Here is a 20,623-nt window from a genome sequence, read left to right as displayed (position 1 = left end):
GCAGTTTAGCCAAATTTGGGTTCTCGCACGGAAGAGCCGATATAAGTGAAAATTACCTATATTTGGGTTGATTTCTGGTTCCGTGAGGTTCCGTCGCTTCAACATCGCTTCTACGAACTCAAATGTGGGTTCCCGCACGCAACCCCGAAATTGGGTGAAATAAACTCATATTTGGGTACTTTGTTTTCTCCGTGTATTGCGTGTTGGGCTTTCAAGTTTTTTTTTTCAGTGTGTATAACATGTTCCACAAATCGTAAATAACGCACAAGCCTTTCAACCAGAAACGTCGATTTGATTTGTGTCAACAATCGATTTTGGCGCCATTTTTAGATGATACAGCCAGTAGTTTCACGATTACTTTCCAAACGCAAGCAAAATCAGTTTTTAGGCATACAATATTTTACAATTTTCATATAAATTCGTAAAAATCGTATAAATACAGAAGCGCAGAGTTGTGTTGTTTTGCGTTTTTCTTAAAAGTGACAGTTAACGTTAATCATGGATGTCGCCGACTCTCAAGTGGGCCAGCTCCGCGTGAAGGATGAGGTTGGAGTACGATGCCAAAAATTGTTCCAGGACTTTTTGGAAGAGTGAGTTTGGACACTTAGTTTTTTTCACCTTTCAAATCTAAACCGTTTTATTACAGATTCAAGGAAGATGGAGAACTCAAGTACCTGAAAGCTGTGGCTGATTTGATAAACCCGGACCGTTCCACCCTGGAAGTGAGTTTCGACGACCTGGAAAAGTACAATCAAAATCTTGCCACCACCGTAATCGAAGAGTATTATCGTCTCTTTCCGTTTCTGTGCCAAGCGGTATCAAATTTTGCGAAGGATCGTACCGAACTTAAAAAGGAAAAGGAATGTTATGTGTCTTTTACGGACGTCCCAACCCGGCATAAAGTGCGAGAATTGACAACGTCGAAGATTGGTTCTTTGATACGCATTTCCGGCCAGGTTGTGCGTACCCATCCGGTTCACCCGGAACTGATCTCTGGTACCTTTGTCTGTTTGGACTGTCAAACGGAAATACGGGATGTGGAGCAGCAGTTCAAGTTCACTAATCCCACAATCTGCCGGAATCCAGTTTGTGCCAATCGACGCCGCTTCATGCTGGAGGTGGACAAGTCTCAGTTCATCGACTTCCAAAAAGTGCGCATCCAAGAGACGCAAGCGGAACTTCCGCGGGGTTGTATTCCGCGCTCGGTTGAAGTGATTCTTCGTGCCGAAATTGTTGAAACCGTCCAAGCGGGAGACCGTTACGATTTCACCGGAACATTAATCGTTGTGCCGGATGTCGGTGCCCTTCAGATGCCCGGAGCCAAAGCCGAGATCGGTTCCCGTCATAAGCAAGGTGACAATGCAGTCGAAGGCATCCGTGGCCTAAAGGCTCTTGGTGTCCGAGATTTGAACTACAAGATGGCCTTCCTGGCGTGTTCGGTGCAAGCGACCTCGTCCAGGTTTGGAGGAACGGATTTGCCAATGAGCGAAGTGACGGTCGAAGACATGAAGAAGCACATGACCGACGCCGAGTGGAGCAAGATTTACGAAATGTCGCGTGATCCAAAGCTTTACCAAAATTTAATATCCAGCCTGTTTCCTTCGGTGTACGGGAACGATGAGGTGAAACGTGGAATTCTGCTGATGCTGTTTGGAGGTGTCGCCAAAACAACCCAAGAAAGTAAGTTGACTTTTATTTTGTTATTTGTAAATGTAATTCTTCTACCTAGGTATTTGTGAAGTAATGAGTAATGACCCAAGTGGGACAAATTCTGTTTCTTAACTCACTCGAATTTGATTTGGTGCAGCAATGTTAATATCAGGTATTCGTGGAAGATTTTCGTATGAATAAAAACAATGCACAATTTCGAACGTACCTATTATAGGGTGGCCCACATTTCTATGAAAAACATAAAATTCGAAAAATGCCAAGTCCTAATACCTCATCAATCAGTTGTTTTGGATTACCAGAAGCTGCGTTCCAAATTTGACCAAAATCGGTTAAGTCTCTAAGGGGACGCTCTACGAGCTTGAAGTTTGCATGGGAAAAATTGACTAAATGTATAGTAGGGTAACCAATATAATTTGGACCCCCATATATTTTGGACCCCCTGTGTCCTATTATCACAACTTACACAGGTTTAATGATGAGATGACGAAAATTTTTAGAATCATTCGCTAAATAAGATCGCTCTCGTCATCCGTGCGAGTTTCGCATCATGTTTACAATAAGAGATTGCGGTGCTGAGGAAACTTGCACATGTAAACAAAAACGTTTATCATTCTAGCGCATTAAATTCGCAAAGTTCGTCTAATCAGCCTTTGTCAATCAAGTAATTAGGATGTGATCCAGCACATTCAAGCGGCAAATTCTTCCAAAATAGTTTAAAACGAGTTTAAACACCGGGTGTCCAAAATATATACTGAAGAAGGTCCAAAATATATTGGGGTGTCCAAAACAGTGAAAACTAATGCTTCAAAAATCAGTTATTTGCATCAAATTTTCAGTCAGAAATGACCTTGTGGGTATTTTTAACGGACAGTGGAGGCTTTTACGAACATACTAACTAGACGTGTGCGCCGAAGCAGTTTTCACCGGCGGCGGCGCTTATAGAAATTTGAGGCAGCGGCGGCGGCGACGCCGGCGCCACGCCGTTTGCCGTATTCGGCGGCGGCGGCGGCGGCGTAATCGGCGTGACCTTATTTTTTTCAGTAAAATTTTGTAAACGTCAATACAGAATAATTTGTTTGCTGAATTTAAGTACAATTTTAATCTATTTTGTGTGAAAGTTTAAAACGTATGTAAATCAGAAATTTTAATGAATACAATGCAATGCTTGCAAGAGTTATGCTATATATTTCAGAGAGAACCCTTAAGGTCGCTTACCAGAAAATTTACAAAGGATCCCTCTCGATAGAAATTCACAAAGTCGCACGTCACTTCTAAGATATTCTTTTCTTAAACTCATTTTAAACCAGTTCTGTCATGGTAAAATCTGTTTTTTTTAGTTCTGTTGGGGTTCTTTTCAGGAATTCCTTGAGGGATTCAGTCATGCGTTTCTTCAGAAATTCCTCCAGAAAATTCTAAATAGATTCTTCTGGAAGTTCCTACAGGGGGCTTCCTGGAAGTTCCTCAGACATTCTTCCACGGGTGGGATCGCAAAATTCTGCAGAGATTTATAGAATTCTTCCTTCAGGGATTCTTTCATTTTTTTTCCGGTGACCCTTAAAAAAATACCTTCAAAGATTATTTCAGGAGTTCCTTTAGAAATCCCATCAGGATTTATTTCTTGACTTGTCTCCAGGAATATCTCAAGAATATCTCTTCTTAGAATTACTGCACAGCATTCTCCAGTTTCCCAGAATATTTCTTTTTCGATTCATTTAAGAATATTTCACAAGTTCTTCTAGGGAAATTGTATCAGATAGTTTTTCCACTAATACCATGCATTGACATTGAGCAAGAAATTCTTTCAAGAATACAGAATATCTCCAGGAGTTCTTCCAAGTTTTTTTTTTTTCCAAATCATCCTTCAACAATTCATTAGGGGAATTATTTAAGAATTCCTTTAGTACCTTTGCAATGTCTGCACGAATTACCTATGAATTGTTTTCAAGGATTGCTTCAGAAACTTCTTAATGATTCAATTCAGAAATTCCTCAGAAAGTTTCTTCAAAAATGCCTGCAGGGAATTTACCCGAAACTTCTCCAATATTTCTTCCTTAAGTTTGCCAAAAATTTCCCATAAAATTCTTCTACAAATTCCTCCAAAGCCATCTTATTTTTTCTCACCCCTCTGTTGGGGGAATTAAACCACTACGTCCAATTGACTGAACTTACGTGGTGAATCTCAGGAGCCCCCAGGGACTTTTTCAGGAGCTCCTCCCACGATTTTTTCTGAAATTGTTTCAATAACATTAAATCTGATCAGGAAATTTTTAAGCATTTCTTTAGAAATTATTTCAGGTAACCCTCGGTGAATAACTCCTACATGTTTCATGTGATTTCATAAAATACTTCTGTAAATATCTGTGGAGTAATATCTCAAAGAATTCCCGGATGAATCTCCAACTGGGACTAAATCTGAAAAAACTGCAGAAGGGATTCTAAACAGAAACCTTCTAGGCATTTCTTCGGTAAGCCCTGACGATATTTTAAACGGGAATCCTTGGGAGAATTTCCGAAGAAATTGCCGAAAATTCTGAAAATGAAAAAAAAATCATGGAAAAATGTTTAAGATAATTCTTACTGACACTCATGTAAAATCCTTAAACTACTGAAGGAGTCTTAAGTGATATTTCAGAAGGAAATCTTCAGTATCTGTAGTAAGCTTTAAATGGAATCCATGGAGGATTTTTTGAATAAATTGTATATCTAATTCCTGAAGATTATGCGAAAGAGTCCCAAGGAGCTTTCTGAAATAATTCCAGAAAGAGTTCCTTAAGAAATTTCTGGACACTCTCCTTCAGAAACCCTTGGTGGAATTCTAAAAGGATTTACTAAAAAATATTTAGAAAAATTCCAAGAGAAATCTTTTACCAAAATTTATGGAGGATGTTCGGAAAAAAATCCCGGAGGAATTCATGAACATATTTTAAAGGAAATCCGTGAAGGGCTGTCTGGAGACATACTATATCTTCTGTAAATGTTCCTAGAAATTTCCAAAGGAATATATGTAAAACTTTCTAGAAATTGTTACTGAAGATATTTCTAAATTTCTTGAAGAATCCTAAGAAAAATTCCTAATGGTATCTTTGGAAGAATTTCAGGAGGAATTACTGGTGAAATACGTAGAGGAATACCTGGAGGAACTCATGAGCTACATGATTGTTTTCAGAATTTAGAATGTCTACTGGAATTACTATACAAAATCATGGAAGAACTTCTGAAGAATGCCCTGGGGACACTCCACGAAGTAATTTATAGAAAAAGACCGAAGGAAGAATTCCTGAACGAACCCTGAGATAACTGTGTAAATATAATTCCTGGAGTTCCCAAGTAGCACCTGCAACATCATCCAGAATGTGACTTTTTATGCTTTGGTCTAAATGAGTTGCACTAGAAGCACACGAAACTTCCATCTTGTCAGTTGAGTTGCATTTAAACCACGAAATTCGTAAAGTTGCGGCTTTATTTCATAGAAATCACAAATTTCCACGTGTTTGACATCGATTCGTGGAGGCGGAGCTTACATATTACTCGCAAGTGATAATACAGTCAGCTTACATTAAATGTGTTATGTAACATGCATGAAACATCTAACTCTGGTTTGTTTGTTCAGATAAGGTTCCAAATGCGTTGCAGAAAACTTGAGCGTCTTTTCATTTTGACGGTTCTCTAACTTGGGGCAAAGAAGATGCAATAAAGTAACAAGTAACTTCAGTAGTTTTTATGGTGCGTTGAACATCGATTCTCTCACAGAGCTCTTGGCGTAGTATGTAAGGTGAGTAGATAACACTCCTGGTGTCCATGGTTCAAGTCTGGACACAATCTTTTTTATTTTTTATATTATTCTCGCTCGTTTATGTTGCATTAGAATTCAGAATCTGCGCTTTTTGGGTTTCAAAGAAGAAGCAGTTGTGTTCTGTCGTCCGTAATACGGACAGTGAATAAATTGCACTGAAGTTGCTGTTACTGAAGTTGCTCAGCAACAAGTCGTGTTGCTTGGGTTATTTCTGAAGGGCGAAAGTCCGTAAGTTACGCCACGCTTTAAGGAGGGAGGGATTCCGAAGCGTGTAATAGTTTCAGAGGTGTCCTATACAAAAACTTGTAGAGGTTCGACTGGGAAGTTGACTGATCTCTCGTGGGATTTCGGCTTTCAGTCCAAAAAAAAGCGTTGATTTTCTTATCTCATCGCCAACCTTTTGGATGGAAGGAAAAATGTTACAAAAGATTTACAAGAACTTCATAAACATAAGAGAAAACAACAGAAAATGTTTAAAAATTATCACTTTTATTGCTATCAGCTTTAAATATGTGATTCGTAAAATGTTGGTGAGAAAAAAACCTTTGTCGTTTTCTCATCGGCGTGGGAAATTTCGTTCGGCGGCGTGAAAAAATATGATCAGCGGCGCGCCGGGTCAATTTGACTGGCGGCGGCGGCGTGGAAAAATCGTCGGCGACGGCGGCGCGGCGCGGCGGCGCACACGTCTAATACTAACATCATCAAAATACCCTCTGAATCTGTTTGATTTTGAATTAAATTCAAACCAATGTCCTCTAGGGGTCCAAAATTTAACCGTTACCCTAAGGGGGGCAATATGGGTCACCTAAAAAATAGATCCCTATACTGCCCCCATTCACACAACAGTCCCATGTGAAAGGAAACCCAGGAAACATGGGACTGTTATGCGAATAGGGGCAGTATAACTCTCTAAATATAAACCGCATTTCTTTGTTTTCTGTTACGACTTCCAGATACAGTAGTAATAGAGGTTCCAACCCGGGATATCCCGGGACAGAAAATCCCGGGATCTTGAAAAATTCGGGATTTCCTGAATCCCGGGATCAAATTTTTCACCGTCCCGAAAATCCCGGGATTCCCGGGATACACATTTCTTACATATTTGTTCGCTTTGATTTGGATTTGAAGAGTCTCTGAAACGTATTCGTAAACGTATTGTCGTGAAAATTTTTCGAAACGAAAATGTTACATAAACCACTGCAACTGTGTGTGGACGTCAAACTCGTTGGAATTTGACTAAAACGATGCTGGAGCACTTCAATAGGCCTTTCAGGTCTTATGCAGGACAGTGATTTCGAGGTAGCAATAAACCTTCAGGAAGCTCTTCAGCTAATCAAACCTGCTTCGGAAGTATTGGGAAGACGAATTGCTACATTACTGTTTGCATTACTGAAGGCAGCTCGAGTTTCTTGAATTCGAAAATTCAAAAAAGTTACTCCAAAGTTGGAAACAACCTCTTCGATGCAATCATGAAAAGATTCAACGAACGGCGCCAAAAATAAATAATAACAGCGCTGAAGCTCTCTCAAGGTCTTCCGTTGTAGTAAGCTATGACATAAGACGATAGAAAGGTCATAAGGTTTGAGATCTGGTTCTTGACAAGCAATTTTCAAAACATGACCCATCTTGCCCCACCTAATATTTACAGGGGCAAAATGGGTCAGATAACAGAAAATTAGATTTTTCTCCTACAAAAATACAATATCTTCTATTTTTTCTTTATATGTACATCTCAGCTTAACATACGTACAGATTAAATGAAGGCAGTAATGAAACACATTGATAGTTGGTTCTAAGAACTAGAAGATATTTTTTCAGGCAGCCATAAACCGACTCCAAAAACCTATGGTTTTGCAAAGAATATTAAATCTATGCTTGACAAGGTTTTGAAGACAAACATGAGATGAGAGAATTGTCTAATAGGAAAGTTGCATCAGCAAAGCTTTTACATATGTAAATGCTATCCATGGGGTCATGTTTAGCATTTAATATGTATGGAAAAGACTGTTTCTTTCCTAGTAGGGGTACTACCTACAAGACCATGCGGACAATTCGATTAAAAGCTGAATTGGGAATAATATATTTTCCAGAACTGAAGGGACGTTTTTCCAGGTGACTGGCGAGTCGGAGAGGGTAGTCCGTCTGTTATAATTGATTTAATAAACAATTGGGCGCTTTTTCTTTCCAAAAATACGCAGCAACCAAAAAAAATGTTATTACAAGTAAATAGGTACTTATCTTTTTTTGCATCAGTATGCGCGTTACATAAACAACTGTAATACCGTCGATGGGGGTGACAATGGGTCTGGGGGGTGAGATTGGGTCAAAACGGAGAAACATAAAATTTGAAATAGTTTATCAACTATCGCTAATTTATATTGAAAACTTTATATTGTTTCAAAGAGAAGATGGTTTTACACATCATGATGCAGAATAAGATGTTTATCAATAATCGTTTTTTGTTAAATTTGTGGCTAAACTTATATGATGAAACTACTAGTAAATCACTCTGAAAAAAATTCTCCATCGTAATGTTTCACACAAGTACCTAACCATAAATTTTCTTATAGGTGGTTAGCTGTAGGTATTACCTGGTTGATGCAACGAAAAAAGCGGACCATCAATGCACTTTTTATTTATAAATTCAATATTTCCGACCCTATGTCTAAATATTAAGAATGGGGGTGAGATTGGGTCAAGCAAGTTATCGAGTGCACATAACCTTAACTGAAAATTCAACTTGTTATCCAGTCCCCATTTGACGTTAGAGTGGTGCCATGTTTACCGTATCTTCATAAAAGCACGCTTTTATCGAAAATATGTCGAAGAAGTGTCAATCGAGTGTGTTCATACGTTTGGCATGGTACACAAATTACGTAACGCTAAAATCGGCCATTTCAGAAACCCTCACCCCCCCTATGTAACGCTTTTTGTATGAAAACCCAATTTTTTTTGTATGGATCGTAACGCAACGCTAGACTCCCCCCTCCCCCTATAGCGTTACGTAATTTGTGTACTATGCCTTTAGTGCCTAAAATCATTTATAACAATAGACCACTTCACGGCGAAATTCTATCTCTTTTACTCCTTCAGAGAGTTTGAAAACAACAGGACCAGTACCTGTCAAATTTGACAGGTGTTGGTCCTGTTGTTTTCTAATTTCCTGTAGGAGAGAAAGAGAGCGATTTCTTGATGACGTCATCGTGCAATGGGCAATAAACCCATGCGTTTGGACAGCTTCTTTGACCATCAGCTAATTGTTAGTGTACTGCAATATCGTAAGCTCACAAAATATACTTGATAGCGTTTTTCTTCTCCACTATTTTTTTAAATTTTAAGGAAATATCGTGAAACTACCAGACGGTAGTAGCATCCAGGAAATACCGGGCCATAAAACCGGTTACATGACAAAATTTCGGAAGACGAACGAACGTCGAAAAATATCATGTTTTTTTTTCTTCAATAAATCTTTTAATGCGCTTATCCCTCATTGTAATCCCCCCTCCTCTCATGGAGGCTGAAACTTAAAATGAGGATGATTATGGTGGCTAAAAATGGCGATACAACATACAAACTTTATTTTATCAAGTTTCAACCATTTTTTTCGATTGTATTAGCCCTTTTAGGTGGATTAATCATCTTTTAAAATTACCTAAGTTTTTATTCGTCATGGTTACATTGTATTTTAAGTAGGTTTACTAGATATGATCAATAAAATTAAATTGTATTTTTATTGTATTTTTTACGAATAATCAGACTTTGGCGACGAAATTGAACTCGCCCTAATATGGTATTAACCTAACATTTATGACACATTTTCGCCTTCTTTCCCCGATTCAGGCGAAACCAGCTGATTTTGTTATGAAAACATAAACAGCTGGTAGCCGAGAACAATAAGGATGAACGTAAACATCGGTGAACCAGCTGTTTTTGTTGTGTAAACATGACCAGCTGGTGGACCGAGAACAAAAGACCTTAATGGTAAACATTGAGACGGCTGGCGAAAACTGTCACATTATCGGGCGAGTTGCAAAAACCCTGCGACTGAGATTGACAGCGAAATCGAAAGCGAAATATGAGTACAACGAAATTTATCGCATCAAAGTCTAAGTCGAAAAAAAAATCGCAATAGATAGGCGACTTCGAATACTTTGACCCATTCTCACCCCCTCTAAGGGGTGAGATTGGGTCAATTTTCAATCATTTGTAGTTTATTAGACAATTCATATAATGTGATACTTTCTTGCTAAACTATCATTACCATATAGAAGAGTATACATACCAAATTAAAAGTTTTTCTGACTTCAACTGCATTTGTTATTTAACAAACAATCTTTGAGTACCGTGATTTCGGGTGAAATTGATCACTTTTCGTAGTTTTCGGCGCCTCATTTTTGAATAATTATTGATATGGTTAAACTCAATTTTAAAGCAGTCCATGGTTTTCATCAACCAACGAGGTTAAAACTTCTACTGCAAATCATTTTATTATAATAAATGTCATTTGAAATATTGCGATTTTTTTTTCGACTTAGACTTTGATGCGATAAATTTCGTTGTACTCATATTTCGCTTTCGATTTCGCTGTCAATCTCAGTCGCAGGGTTTTTGCAACTCGCCCGATAATGTGACAGTTTTCGCCAGCCGTCTCAATGTTTACCATTAAGGTCTTTTGTTCTCGGCTACCAGCTGTTTATGTTTTCATAACAAAATCAGCTGGTTTCGCCTGAATCGGGGAAAGAAGGCGAAAATGTGTCATAAAAATACAATAAAAAATCAAAAAAAAATATTGTATTTTTTACGAATAATCAGACTTTGGCGACGTAATTGAACTCGCCCTAATATGGTACTAACCTAACATTTATGACACATTTTCGCCTTCTTTCCCCGATTCAGGCGAAACCAGCTGATTTTGTTATGAAAACATAAACAGCTGGTAGCCGAGAACAATAAGGATGAACGTAAACATCGGTGAACCAGCTGTTTTTGTTGTGTAAACATGACCAGCTGGTGGACCGAGAACAAAAGACCTTAATGGTAAACATTGAGACGGCTGGCGAAAACTGTCACATTATCGGGCGAGTTGCAAAAACCCTGCGACTGAGATTGACAGCGAAATCGAAAGCGAAATATGAGTACAACGAAATTTATCGCATCAAAGTCTAAGTCGAAAAAAAAATCGCAATACAGGTACTCTTCGCAGGGTGTCCATCCATTCGGGAAATACGGGAAAACCGGGAAAAACCCGGGAATTCAAAACCACCGGGAAAAATACGGGAAAAACACGGGAAATTGTAAAAGGCATCGGGAAAAATCTTTATGGTGTCAAGCAAGTCTTGAATAGAATGATAGCAACATTAACAGAGTTGCCGGTTGAATATGTTTTTTAGAAAGGCAGCCTCTCAGGAATTTTAGTAGTTTCTGTTGGATCTTGATAAATTCATGTTAAAGAAACCAGAATATTTTTCTTAGGCGAAATTTTCAGATTTCTGCAAGATTTCACGATGGACTTTTTGAGTATTGTTAGGAAAATCGGAGTTGAGCTTGAGCTTGAGCTTGATTGACCGCCCGTGGATGCTACTCCAGTATCGCCAGACCAGCTACACTCACACAAGGACCAATGAGATAACTGCCGGGGACTAGCAGGCATCTTCAGTGTGTGAGCGTCGGTGATCTTCTATTTTTAGGCGACAATGGCGCCTGCCACGTCAGGTTGCAGGTCAATGTGGGGAAGGGGTAAGGAAGTGATGATTGCAATCGTTTGTATCCACATCTGGCCGAATATACCTCTGCGCCAGCACAAATTCATGCGGATGTTGGAGTGTTGGTGGGATTTTTTTGGCAGAAGGTTCACACATTGGTGTGTGGATACCAGGGGAAGGTGATAGAATTGTGTGTTTTTATTATTTTGAAGATGTGCGGCACAGTTCGCTTGATTGCATAACTTGTAGGCGTTTTCTAATAGGATTGTGACACTGTGCTATGAAAGTTTTTGGAAGGAAGGGAAACGGCTTTTTCAACCCGTTTCTGTTCTAGCGACGGCCATGAACATGTTTATATACATGAGTTGTATATGTAGAGAGCAGAGAGAAAGTATATAGAAAGATACAAAGTAGGAGGAAAGGGACGGGCCAGGGATTGAACCCAGGACCTTCTGCATATAAATCAGAAGCGGTAGCCACTAGACCACCAAGCCCGTTGTTAGGAAAATCGGAGTTCCTGGCGAACTCAGTAAACCTGTAGAAGTTTCTTACGGCGAAGAGATTTTCACGTTTGAAAAAAAAAATGTCAATTTCTGGAGGGATTCTGGTGACATTCTTAGTGGAACTCTTCATATATTTCTGCCAGATTCCTTAAATTTGATCCCTTTGGCAGAAGTCAAGGAGAAAATTATTGAAAAACAGTGATATTGTGCCTATCCGCTTCTGTACAGAATTTTGGAGGAGCTTTAGGTAAAATTCAAATAAAATTCTGAAGAGTAAGTACAACACTGTAAATTACAGCGAATTTTCAAAAAAAAATTGCTCACGAAAGACTCTCTGATGGGATCCCATAAGAAATTTCCTACAGATTTCCTTAGTATAGTAGTAGAATCCACAGAAGAATCTTCTATGGAATCTGTGAAGAAATGTTTCAAAATTTTACTTCCTGGAAGCATCACTCGGATCCCCGGAAGAGTATACAATAGAATCCCTGATATGTTTACGGCAATATTAGCCAAACGAAGCATTTTAAAAGAAGTTGTAGGTACAACTTTCATGATTTTTTTTTTGGCAGAATCCATGGAGTACTTCCTAAACGAAGAAATGTTGAATGTCCTCAAGATATTAATTAATATTGGAGAAGAACTCAAACGTTTTACTTCAAAATTCGGAGAAAATCGGTGTCAAAAGATTTTGGATTCAGCAAGTACAAAATGTTATGATATTCAACAAAAATTTCGTGAAAAAATCAGACACATTGACATCAGTTTCAAAAATATTTTCATATAGATTCCATTTCCTTATTATAGAAAGGACCTTTTCAATTAACTCTAATCCTAAATTTCGTGTAAGAAGAGGAAATTAGCGCCAGTGATTGTAGAGTTAGTAAGTTTTTTTTTTAAATCATAATTTATGAAATCAGGAAATCTTTAAGATTCGTATCAAGTTATAGACCAAATAAAAACTGTATATAAAAAATACACTGAGGAGCCTCCTACTACAACAATAATTTGCGTTCGTACATACTCGGGAAGTTAGTCCATACCCGGAAAAAATCCGGGAATCGGAAAACTGAATTTGAATGGACGACACCCTGTCTTCGATATAACGTACAAAAAAATATTCTCTTTGTACGTTATATCGAAGTGTACGTTATATCGAAGCAGAGAAAAATTTAATATTTTTTATGCTTGTGTTGATGTATTCGACGTGAAATTAATCCCAAATAATGATTTCGGTGAAATTCACAGAACCATTAATGAAAACCATAAGTTTTCACGAAAAAATCATTTCGTTTTTTGTGCTTCGATATAACGTACATTTTGCTTCGATATAACGTACACTAAATTTTTCCTCAGATTGCGCTAATACTGGGTGAAATGGCTAATGCTGCAACAAAACATTGATTAGAGTGATTTCGTAGTTTATCTGAGGGTTATTCCTGGGAAAAATAAAAATTTTCAATGTTGTACGCTATATCGAAGCAAAATGTACGTTATATCGAATTCGCTATATCGAGGGTACGTTATATCGAAGAATACCTGTACTTTCGGGGTGAAATTGATCAGTCAGTGAAATGCCTTTGTAAGTCCTGAAAATATTTTCTCCACCTGAATTAACCATTCATGAATGCGAATAGTTGTGCAAAACTTTTACAACTTTGCTAAATTTTTAATTATTTAAGTTAAAGGTTAAGTAAATTCCAATAAAACGCCTGAAAGTATGCAATTTCCATACTAAATATATGTTTACTTCCGAAAAGTATGATTTTATACATAAATTTGAATATTTATAGAATTTTTGAAGACGAAATCAGCTTTAGCGAATACTTGGCAGCTAGAAACATTCATTCGAATATTTATTACATTTGCGATATTGCTACGGTAACAAAAGTTTGGGAGTGTCTTTGAAGTTCGCTCAACACGCAGTTTCGGAGAATATTGAATTTAATACAGAAATATGTGACTTATTGTCTGTAAAACATGTTAACTCATCATTCAATAACCCTCGAGCCAGATGATGGTCAGTTTTTACTAATTGTTTTAAGTTTAAAGCGTTATTTTTGATAAATAAAAATGGTCCTCATGTCGATCAATTTCACCCCACTGATCAATTTCACCCGAAATCACGGTATCCTTTTTTGACCCATTCTCACCCCCAACGACGGTACTCCATGAATTGAATACTTAGGTATAAGCTTTATTTTAAGGGCCCATATAGCCGAGGCGGTAAACGCACGGGTATTCAGCATGACCATGCTGAGGGTGACGGGTTCGATTCCCGGTCGGTCCAGGATCTTTTCGTAAAGGAAATTTCCTTGACTTCCTTGGGCATAGAGTATCTTCGTGCCTGCCACACGATATACGCATGCAAAATGGTCATTGGCAGAGGAAGCTCTCAGTTAATAACTGTGGAAGTGCTCATAGAACACTAAGCTGAGAAGCAGGCTTTGTCCCAGTGAGGACGTTACGCCAAGAAGAAGAGGAGAGAGGAAGCTTTATTTTAGTATTTCCCTTCTGGAACTTATCATTGATTATGAACTTACGAAATACTTGCATATGAACTTACAATGGAAAAAGTATGAACTCGTAAAATATCAACTTACTATGGAAAAAGTATGAGTTTCATACGAATTCATTTTCATTGATAGTTGTTGATCAAAGTTCATATTTCTGAACTTTGTATGGAAAAAATATGAACTTTTACGAAATCTTAGGGAAAAAGTATCAAATTTAAGCTTGAGTCATCCCTCAGAACCCCATCTGTCTATCTCCCCTTACGGGGATCACTCCCCCACAAGAACGCCTGGGACCATATAGATGGGTATTTATAATGGATATTAATTTGATACGAGTTTGTAAATCAGATTGTATGAAGTTTGTACTTTGGTCCTACTAATTCGTATCAAGTTGATATCAAGTTCAAACTATTTCCACACAAAGTTTATTTTTGATCGATCATACAAATAAATACTTTTTCCATAGTAAGTTAATATTTTACGAGTTTCAATATTTTCAACTCAATCCATGTAAAAAGTTTGCTTGGGGCGATACAATTGTGGTTTAAGCATGAACCCAGTGCTTAACTCCTCCATGATCGGATCAATTACCCTATCTAATGCCGTTCAATCAACTAATAGTTTTATCCGCTCGTTGAAAATTCTCTCGTAGAAGAGTAAATTGATTATTTCTTTTCAAAACGACCATTGTCGCCTAAAAATACAAGACCACCTACGCTCACACACTGAAGATGCCTGTTAGTCCCAAGCAGCTATCTCATTGGTTCCGTGTGTGAGTGTAGCTGATCTGGCGATACTGGAGTAGCAACTGCGGGCGGTCAATCAAGCTCAAGCTCAAGCTCAATATTACCTGTCCCGGCCAAAAAGTGTAGAACTAGCCCGAATTAAAATACACGTAAATACATTTAAAATAAAAATTAAAACAATGTCCCGGCCAACGTCGTACATACTGCCGTTTCCATCTGAACCCCCACGTTAGTGGCTTCGTTTTTATGTGCCAACACATTATACGAGGTTTGACTTTTGAACGGGTTCCCTGCGTTTCCCCAGAGGAAGCATAATGAAACACTAATTTCTTTCTCAGCGTCATCAACAATTGTCTACTTGCTGGAAAACATTCATCCTCGCGCTTCTTTTATTCCTCCATTTTTCGTTTTGCATGCAACAAGAATCCACAATGCCGCGGATGCATGCAAACAACCTGCTCTCGCTGCTTTGCTTTTACCAACCAGAGAAAATTTGTTCAGATTGATGCTCTGGAGTGGGCTCACTACAGTGTACACGTACGTGTGGTGATCCCACAAGTAGGTTGGTGTGAGAGAAGTGAGTTGCGCAGGAAGTATATTTCTCTTGGGTGGTGAGGGGCTGTCCATTAATTACGTAAGGGATTTTTTGCCATTTTTCGGCACCCCCTCCCCCCCTTGTAAGATTTTTTGTATGAGAACCCAACAATTTTTGTATGGCGCGTAAGATTTCTCAAACCCCCCCCCCCCTCCCCCTATAAACCCTTACGTAATTAATGGACGGCCCCTGAGTTCAGTTTCGCTCTATGGCTTTGCTCTACCGGCACTCTCGCGCACTGAATAGTTTCAACTATGTACCAGTGAAAACATTATCTTTGTCTCCCTGGTGATACGGTACATGCATCCTCAGAGAGGCCGGTTCTCTCGCTCGTCAGTTCCGAACTCTAGTGAAATGGCATCACTGCAGAGAAGTAGAAAACGATTAGCGTAATCAAGAAAACAATTTGACACAGGATCAACTATATTTTAACATACGGGGTTCGACTGATTCGATGAAAAAAAAAACATACAACTGACTTAACGATGAGAAAAACATATTGAACCATACCACAAAACCAAACAAGAAAACAAATACAAACCGTGTGACCATAACACTACATAGGCAAATCCTGACTGACTGGCCAATTGAAAACTTTCCAATCTTCTACCGTAACTTTCTGAGTCAGTTTGCAAGTGTGTCTTAATGGATGTCATTTTTCGCGTACGTCTGGCAAACTGCTTCTGAAAGATTACGTATTCTTTCCTATCTTCAGGTCTAGTGTAAAGGTTTCAACTCTATTCAGAGTGCAGCTAGAAACCTAGCAGAAAAAAATGGTATTTGGCACAAGTTTTGAATAGTTAGTTTTAAGGACAGACTTATTAGAGTCCCAAAATGGCCGCCACAATGGCGGACTTTGGCACCTACTCGCGATTTCGACAGCACAATTCTCTTTGTAAACAAAACCAGCGCACCTGAGCTCTTTATTTTAAGCTTTTTACAAGTGAGCAAGAACAGAATAATAAAATGCACTGCTGGTTGAGGCTTGCTTCTTGAGATTTGTGCGTCTGAAGTTCTGATGCATTTTGTACCCAGTTTTCGAACTCTCTAAGCAGAATACCCTCTTCGAATGAGTGTAATCAGTTTCGTACCTTTTAATTCCGCCCTATGTTGCTTATCCTTTGACAGATTTGCGTATTTCGACTACCACTTGTAATCTTCCTCAGTGTCAGTTATCCACTGACACTGATGCATTGTTGAAGCGGGATTTCAAGACGTTTGTCCTTAAAGGTGCTACTGGAGATCGTTTATAAATTACTTCAAGCAAAAATTAGCTTTTTTTAATACCAAGTTCGTTGAGCTTTCGCTTAGACTTAATCGATTTCTCTCAAATTTTGACATAGCTTCTGGGAGTCCAGAACAACTGATTCAGTAGGTAATACTTGGCATTTTTCGAATTTAATGTTGTTAAGGTTGGGCCTCCTTAGTGCACATGCGGTTAAGATTCGTTTAACATGGTGCCACCCACTTTGAGCCCACCGCAATTTCTCTGTTGTCTTTCAACCAATTCAGTTTATTTTTGAAAGGTTATTAAGTTACAATATGGGGCAACTACACACAAAAAAATGCGCTCAATCGAATATAAGGCAGCCGAAAAATCGCAGTGGGCATAAAGTACCACCCACCGTGTATAACGAATCTTGACCGTTATATACCGTGAGGTCGCCAATCACAGCTCATGCCCCATTCACCGCTCATTATGGGTCAATCATACAAAAATTATCAAATGTTAGTAAAGTATCGTAATAAAAGTGAATGTTACATGCTGCCACATTAAAAAGCTTTCATTTCACCAAGTTTTATATGGGTGTACCTGAAATCACGTTCTCAAAAAATATTTCCGTCACTGCGCTGCAGGGCAGCATGGTAACTCTCTCTCTCTTCTTGGCGTAACGTCCTCACTGGGACAAAGCCTGCTTCTCAGCTTAGTGTTCTATGAGCACTTCCACAGTTATTAACTGAGAGCTTCCTCTGCCAATGACCATTTTGCATGTGTATATCGTGTGACAGGCACGAAGATACTCTATGCCCAAGGAAGTCAAGGAAATTTCCTTTACGAAAAGATCCTGGACCGACCGGGAATCGAACCCGTCATCCTCAGCATGGTCATGCTGAATACCCGTGCGTTTACCGCCTCGGCTATATGGGCATGGTAACTGTTCAAGGCAAACAGCGGGAGAAATATCCAACAGGTATAAAACAGTAAAACCCGTAAAAAATCCATTTTGACAAAACAGGAACAAATATCATGAACCATCAATATTATGGTAAAAATAGTTATTTTGTTTTTATATAAATGAATGAATATGCTTATGTGGCTTCATGAAAAAATAATCCAGTGAGCGGTGAATGGATCCATAATGAGCGATGAATGGATGCATGAGCGGTAATAGGAGCCAAGAGATAACTCATTTTAATTTTCATTTTTTCGGTTGTAAACATAAATTTTATGCAATTCAGTATCATAATTTATATTTTATATAACTCATTTTGATATCATAATGGCCAATTTTTCCGAACTGGTTCATTATGCAACTGAAATGAGTTGCATAATGAAAAATAGTTGTATAATGTTCATAATGCAACCCATTTGAGTTGCATTATGAACATTATGCAACGCAAATGGGTTGCATTATGAAAAAATCATTGCATAAAATTTTGTATGGAACTCGTTGCAAAACTCGATTTTTTCAGCACTCTTTGTATTTATCCAACTCGGCAAGCCTCGTTGGATAAATGTACAACTCGTGCTGAAAAAATCAACTTTTTGCAACTCGTTACATAAATAACTATTACGATCGTTTTATATTTATTCTATAATAACAATAAAGTTGCTTACGTAAATTTTTGTGAAAAATTTGCTAACATCGATTTTTAATGTCATAAACTTTACGAAAATGCCGTTAAATGAGCGGTGAATGGCGACCTTACGGTACATTTTCAAAAATGTACATGAAGACTCTCCCCTTGTGGATATAAATATCCCAAATATTATTTATCACGTACGTAATTTTTGCACAGGTTTTTGACATGGTTATTTTCTATTACAGAAACCACTCTCCGTGGAGACATCAACTGCTGCATTGTGGGCGATCCCAGTACAGCGAAATCCCAGTTCCTGAAACAGGTAGCAGATTTTTCTCCTCGCGCTGTCTACACCTCCGGAAAGGCATCGTCCGCAGCCGGTCTCACGGCAGCCGTCGTAAAAGACGAGGAAAGTTTCGACTTTGTGATCGAGGCCGGAGCATTGATGTTGGCCGATAATGGAATCTGCTGCATTGACGAGTTTGACAAGATGGACCCCCATGATCAGGTGGCAATCCACGAAGCCATGGAACAGCAGACCATTTCGATTGCCAAGGCGGGTGTGCGAGCCACTTTGAATGCTAGAACATCGATTCTAGCAGCTGCGAATCCCATTGGAGGTCGGTACGATAGGTCCAAATCCTTGCAGCAAAATATCCAACTAACGGCACCGATCATGTCTCGGTTTGATTTGTTCTTCATTTTGGTGGACGAATGCAACGAGGTTGTGGACTATGCGATCGCACGAAAGATCGTAGACTTGCATTCAAACATCGAGCATACCATTGATCAGGTCTACTCCCGAGAAGACGTTCTCCGGTATATCATGTTTGCCCGACAATTCAAACCGATCATCACAAAAGAGGCGCTTGAATTGTTGGTTGAGAATTACGGCCATCTTCGGCAAAGGGACACCGGCACATCTGGCAAAAGCACTTGGCGAATCACGGTTCGTCAGTTGGAAAGCATGATCCGACTTAGCGAAGCCCAGGCCAAGATGGAGTGTTGCGAAGAAGTATCAGAAAAACACGTCAAAGAAGCATACCGTCTGTTGAACAAATCGATCATTCGCGTTGAACAGCCAGATATTCATTTGGACGATGACGATGATGCGGCCCTGGCAATGGACGTTGAAGAAGAAACACCGCAACCGGAGACTCTCGATCAGAATGGACATGCCGAAAATGGCGGCAGCCAGGAGAATGGCACAAGCCACGCGGCTCCCAAGAAGAAGCTGACTTTATCGTTCGAAGAGTACAAAAATCTCTCGAATATGCTGGTGCTTCACATGCGCACTGAGGAGGCACGGTTCGAAAGCGAAGAGTCCCAATCGGAGGGCGTGAAAATGTCGGAACTGATTAATTGGTACCTGGAGCAGGTAGCCGAACAAATAGAGTCGGAGGAGGAACTGGTGGAGCGGAAAACACTGGTTGAAAAAGTCGTTGACCGGCTGATAAATCACGTAAGTATTTGGGACGAAAATTGTTGTTTAGGAAAAATGCAAAAGTTGGTTAAAGAAATCGATACAAGTACTTAACAAAATATGTTTTTTTTCACAGGATCAAGTTATCATCCCATTGAAAACATCCACTTTAGGTGACAAAGAAACACAGGAGGAAGATCCAGTTCTCGTGGTTCACCCCAATTATATTATCGACATGTAATTTCTAAAGTGTGTTTTATTCTATGGATAAGATTGCATGATTTTTTTTAATATAAGGAAACATTTTACCTGAAAACCGAATACGTGATAAAATTATAGATCCGAATATCCCTAAGTGTTGTGGTAACTTTTAGTTACTGTGAAACTGGCAACACTGAACAAAGGACGGCGAGATGAGAAATTGAGATAGGAGTAAAAGTTGGTTGGACGTTTAATCCTTGCAAGCCTCTGAATTTGTGCACTAAAAACGGTGCTCTAGAAATGTTGAGCTATATACTCCACATACCTTGTCCTTAACATTACTATGCATCTTTCCTAATTAATGTACCGCGTGGGAGCTCTGATGATCAGTGGTCACTTTAAGCTAGGCATGACCAAAGAAATATTCTATATTGCGGGCATTCTATTGGAATTGACGCATTGCTGCATCACTGGACCAAACAGGCCATTAGACCAAACGAGTTTAAAACTAAGAACGGGCAGCCTAGTTGAATTGCTCCATTATGATGCCTATATGCTAGTACTGGCAACGGGCTAAATATTCTGCGCGGTTAATTTTTGGATAATTTCCGCACTTATTGTAGAAAAGTTATCATACGATTTACTATGGGGAACATCACTTTTTCAAT

General features: G+C 38.9%; 1 protein-coding gene across 1 annotated transcript; it reads left to right on the top strand.

Moving 5' to 3' along the window:
* The first annotated feature begins 317 nt into the window (after nt 1–317).
* Nucleotides 318–20,070, top strand: LOC109428276 (DNA replication licensing factor Mcm6). The gene is made up of 4 exons (XM_019704008.4): nt 318–590; nt 647–1,680; nt 18,577–19,793; nt 19,891–20,070. The coding sequence occupies exons 1-4, from the start codon at nt 499–501 to the stop codon at nt 19,993–19,995; spliced, it is 2,448 nt and encodes an 815-aa protein (XP_019559553.3). The 5' UTR covers nt 318–498; the 3' UTR covers nt 19,996–20,070.
* Nucleotides 20,071–20,623: the final 553 nt, after the last annotated feature.

This window comes from Aedes albopictus, chromosome 2 (genome assembly GCF_035046485.1).
Source record: "Aedes albopictus strain Foshan chromosome 2, AalbF5, whole genome shotgun sequence".
In the NCBI taxonomy this organism is placed as follows: domain Eukaryota; kingdom Metazoa; phylum Arthropoda; class Insecta; order Diptera; family Culicidae; genus Aedes; species Aedes albopictus.
Note: the sequence above shows the minus strand (reverse complement) of the source record. Positions and strands in the feature narration are given on the sequence as shown.

What these genes read in the sequence shown, in the direction of transcription:
- LOC109428276 (XM_019704008.4), top strand. Translation starts at nt 499, where the DNA reads ATGGATGTCGCCGACTCTCAAGTGGGCCAGCTCCGCGTGAAGGATGAG. An exon ending in TTCCAGGACTTTTTGGAAGA is followed by an intron (nt 591 to 646) that starts GTGAGTTTGGAC and finishes GTTTTATTACAG; the next exon opens with ATTCAAGGAAGATGGAGAAC. An exon ending in TTGACCGGCTGATAAATCAC is followed by an intron (nt 19,794 to 19,890) that starts GTAAGTATTTGG and finishes TTTTTTTCACAG; the next exon opens with GATCAAGTTATCATCCCATT.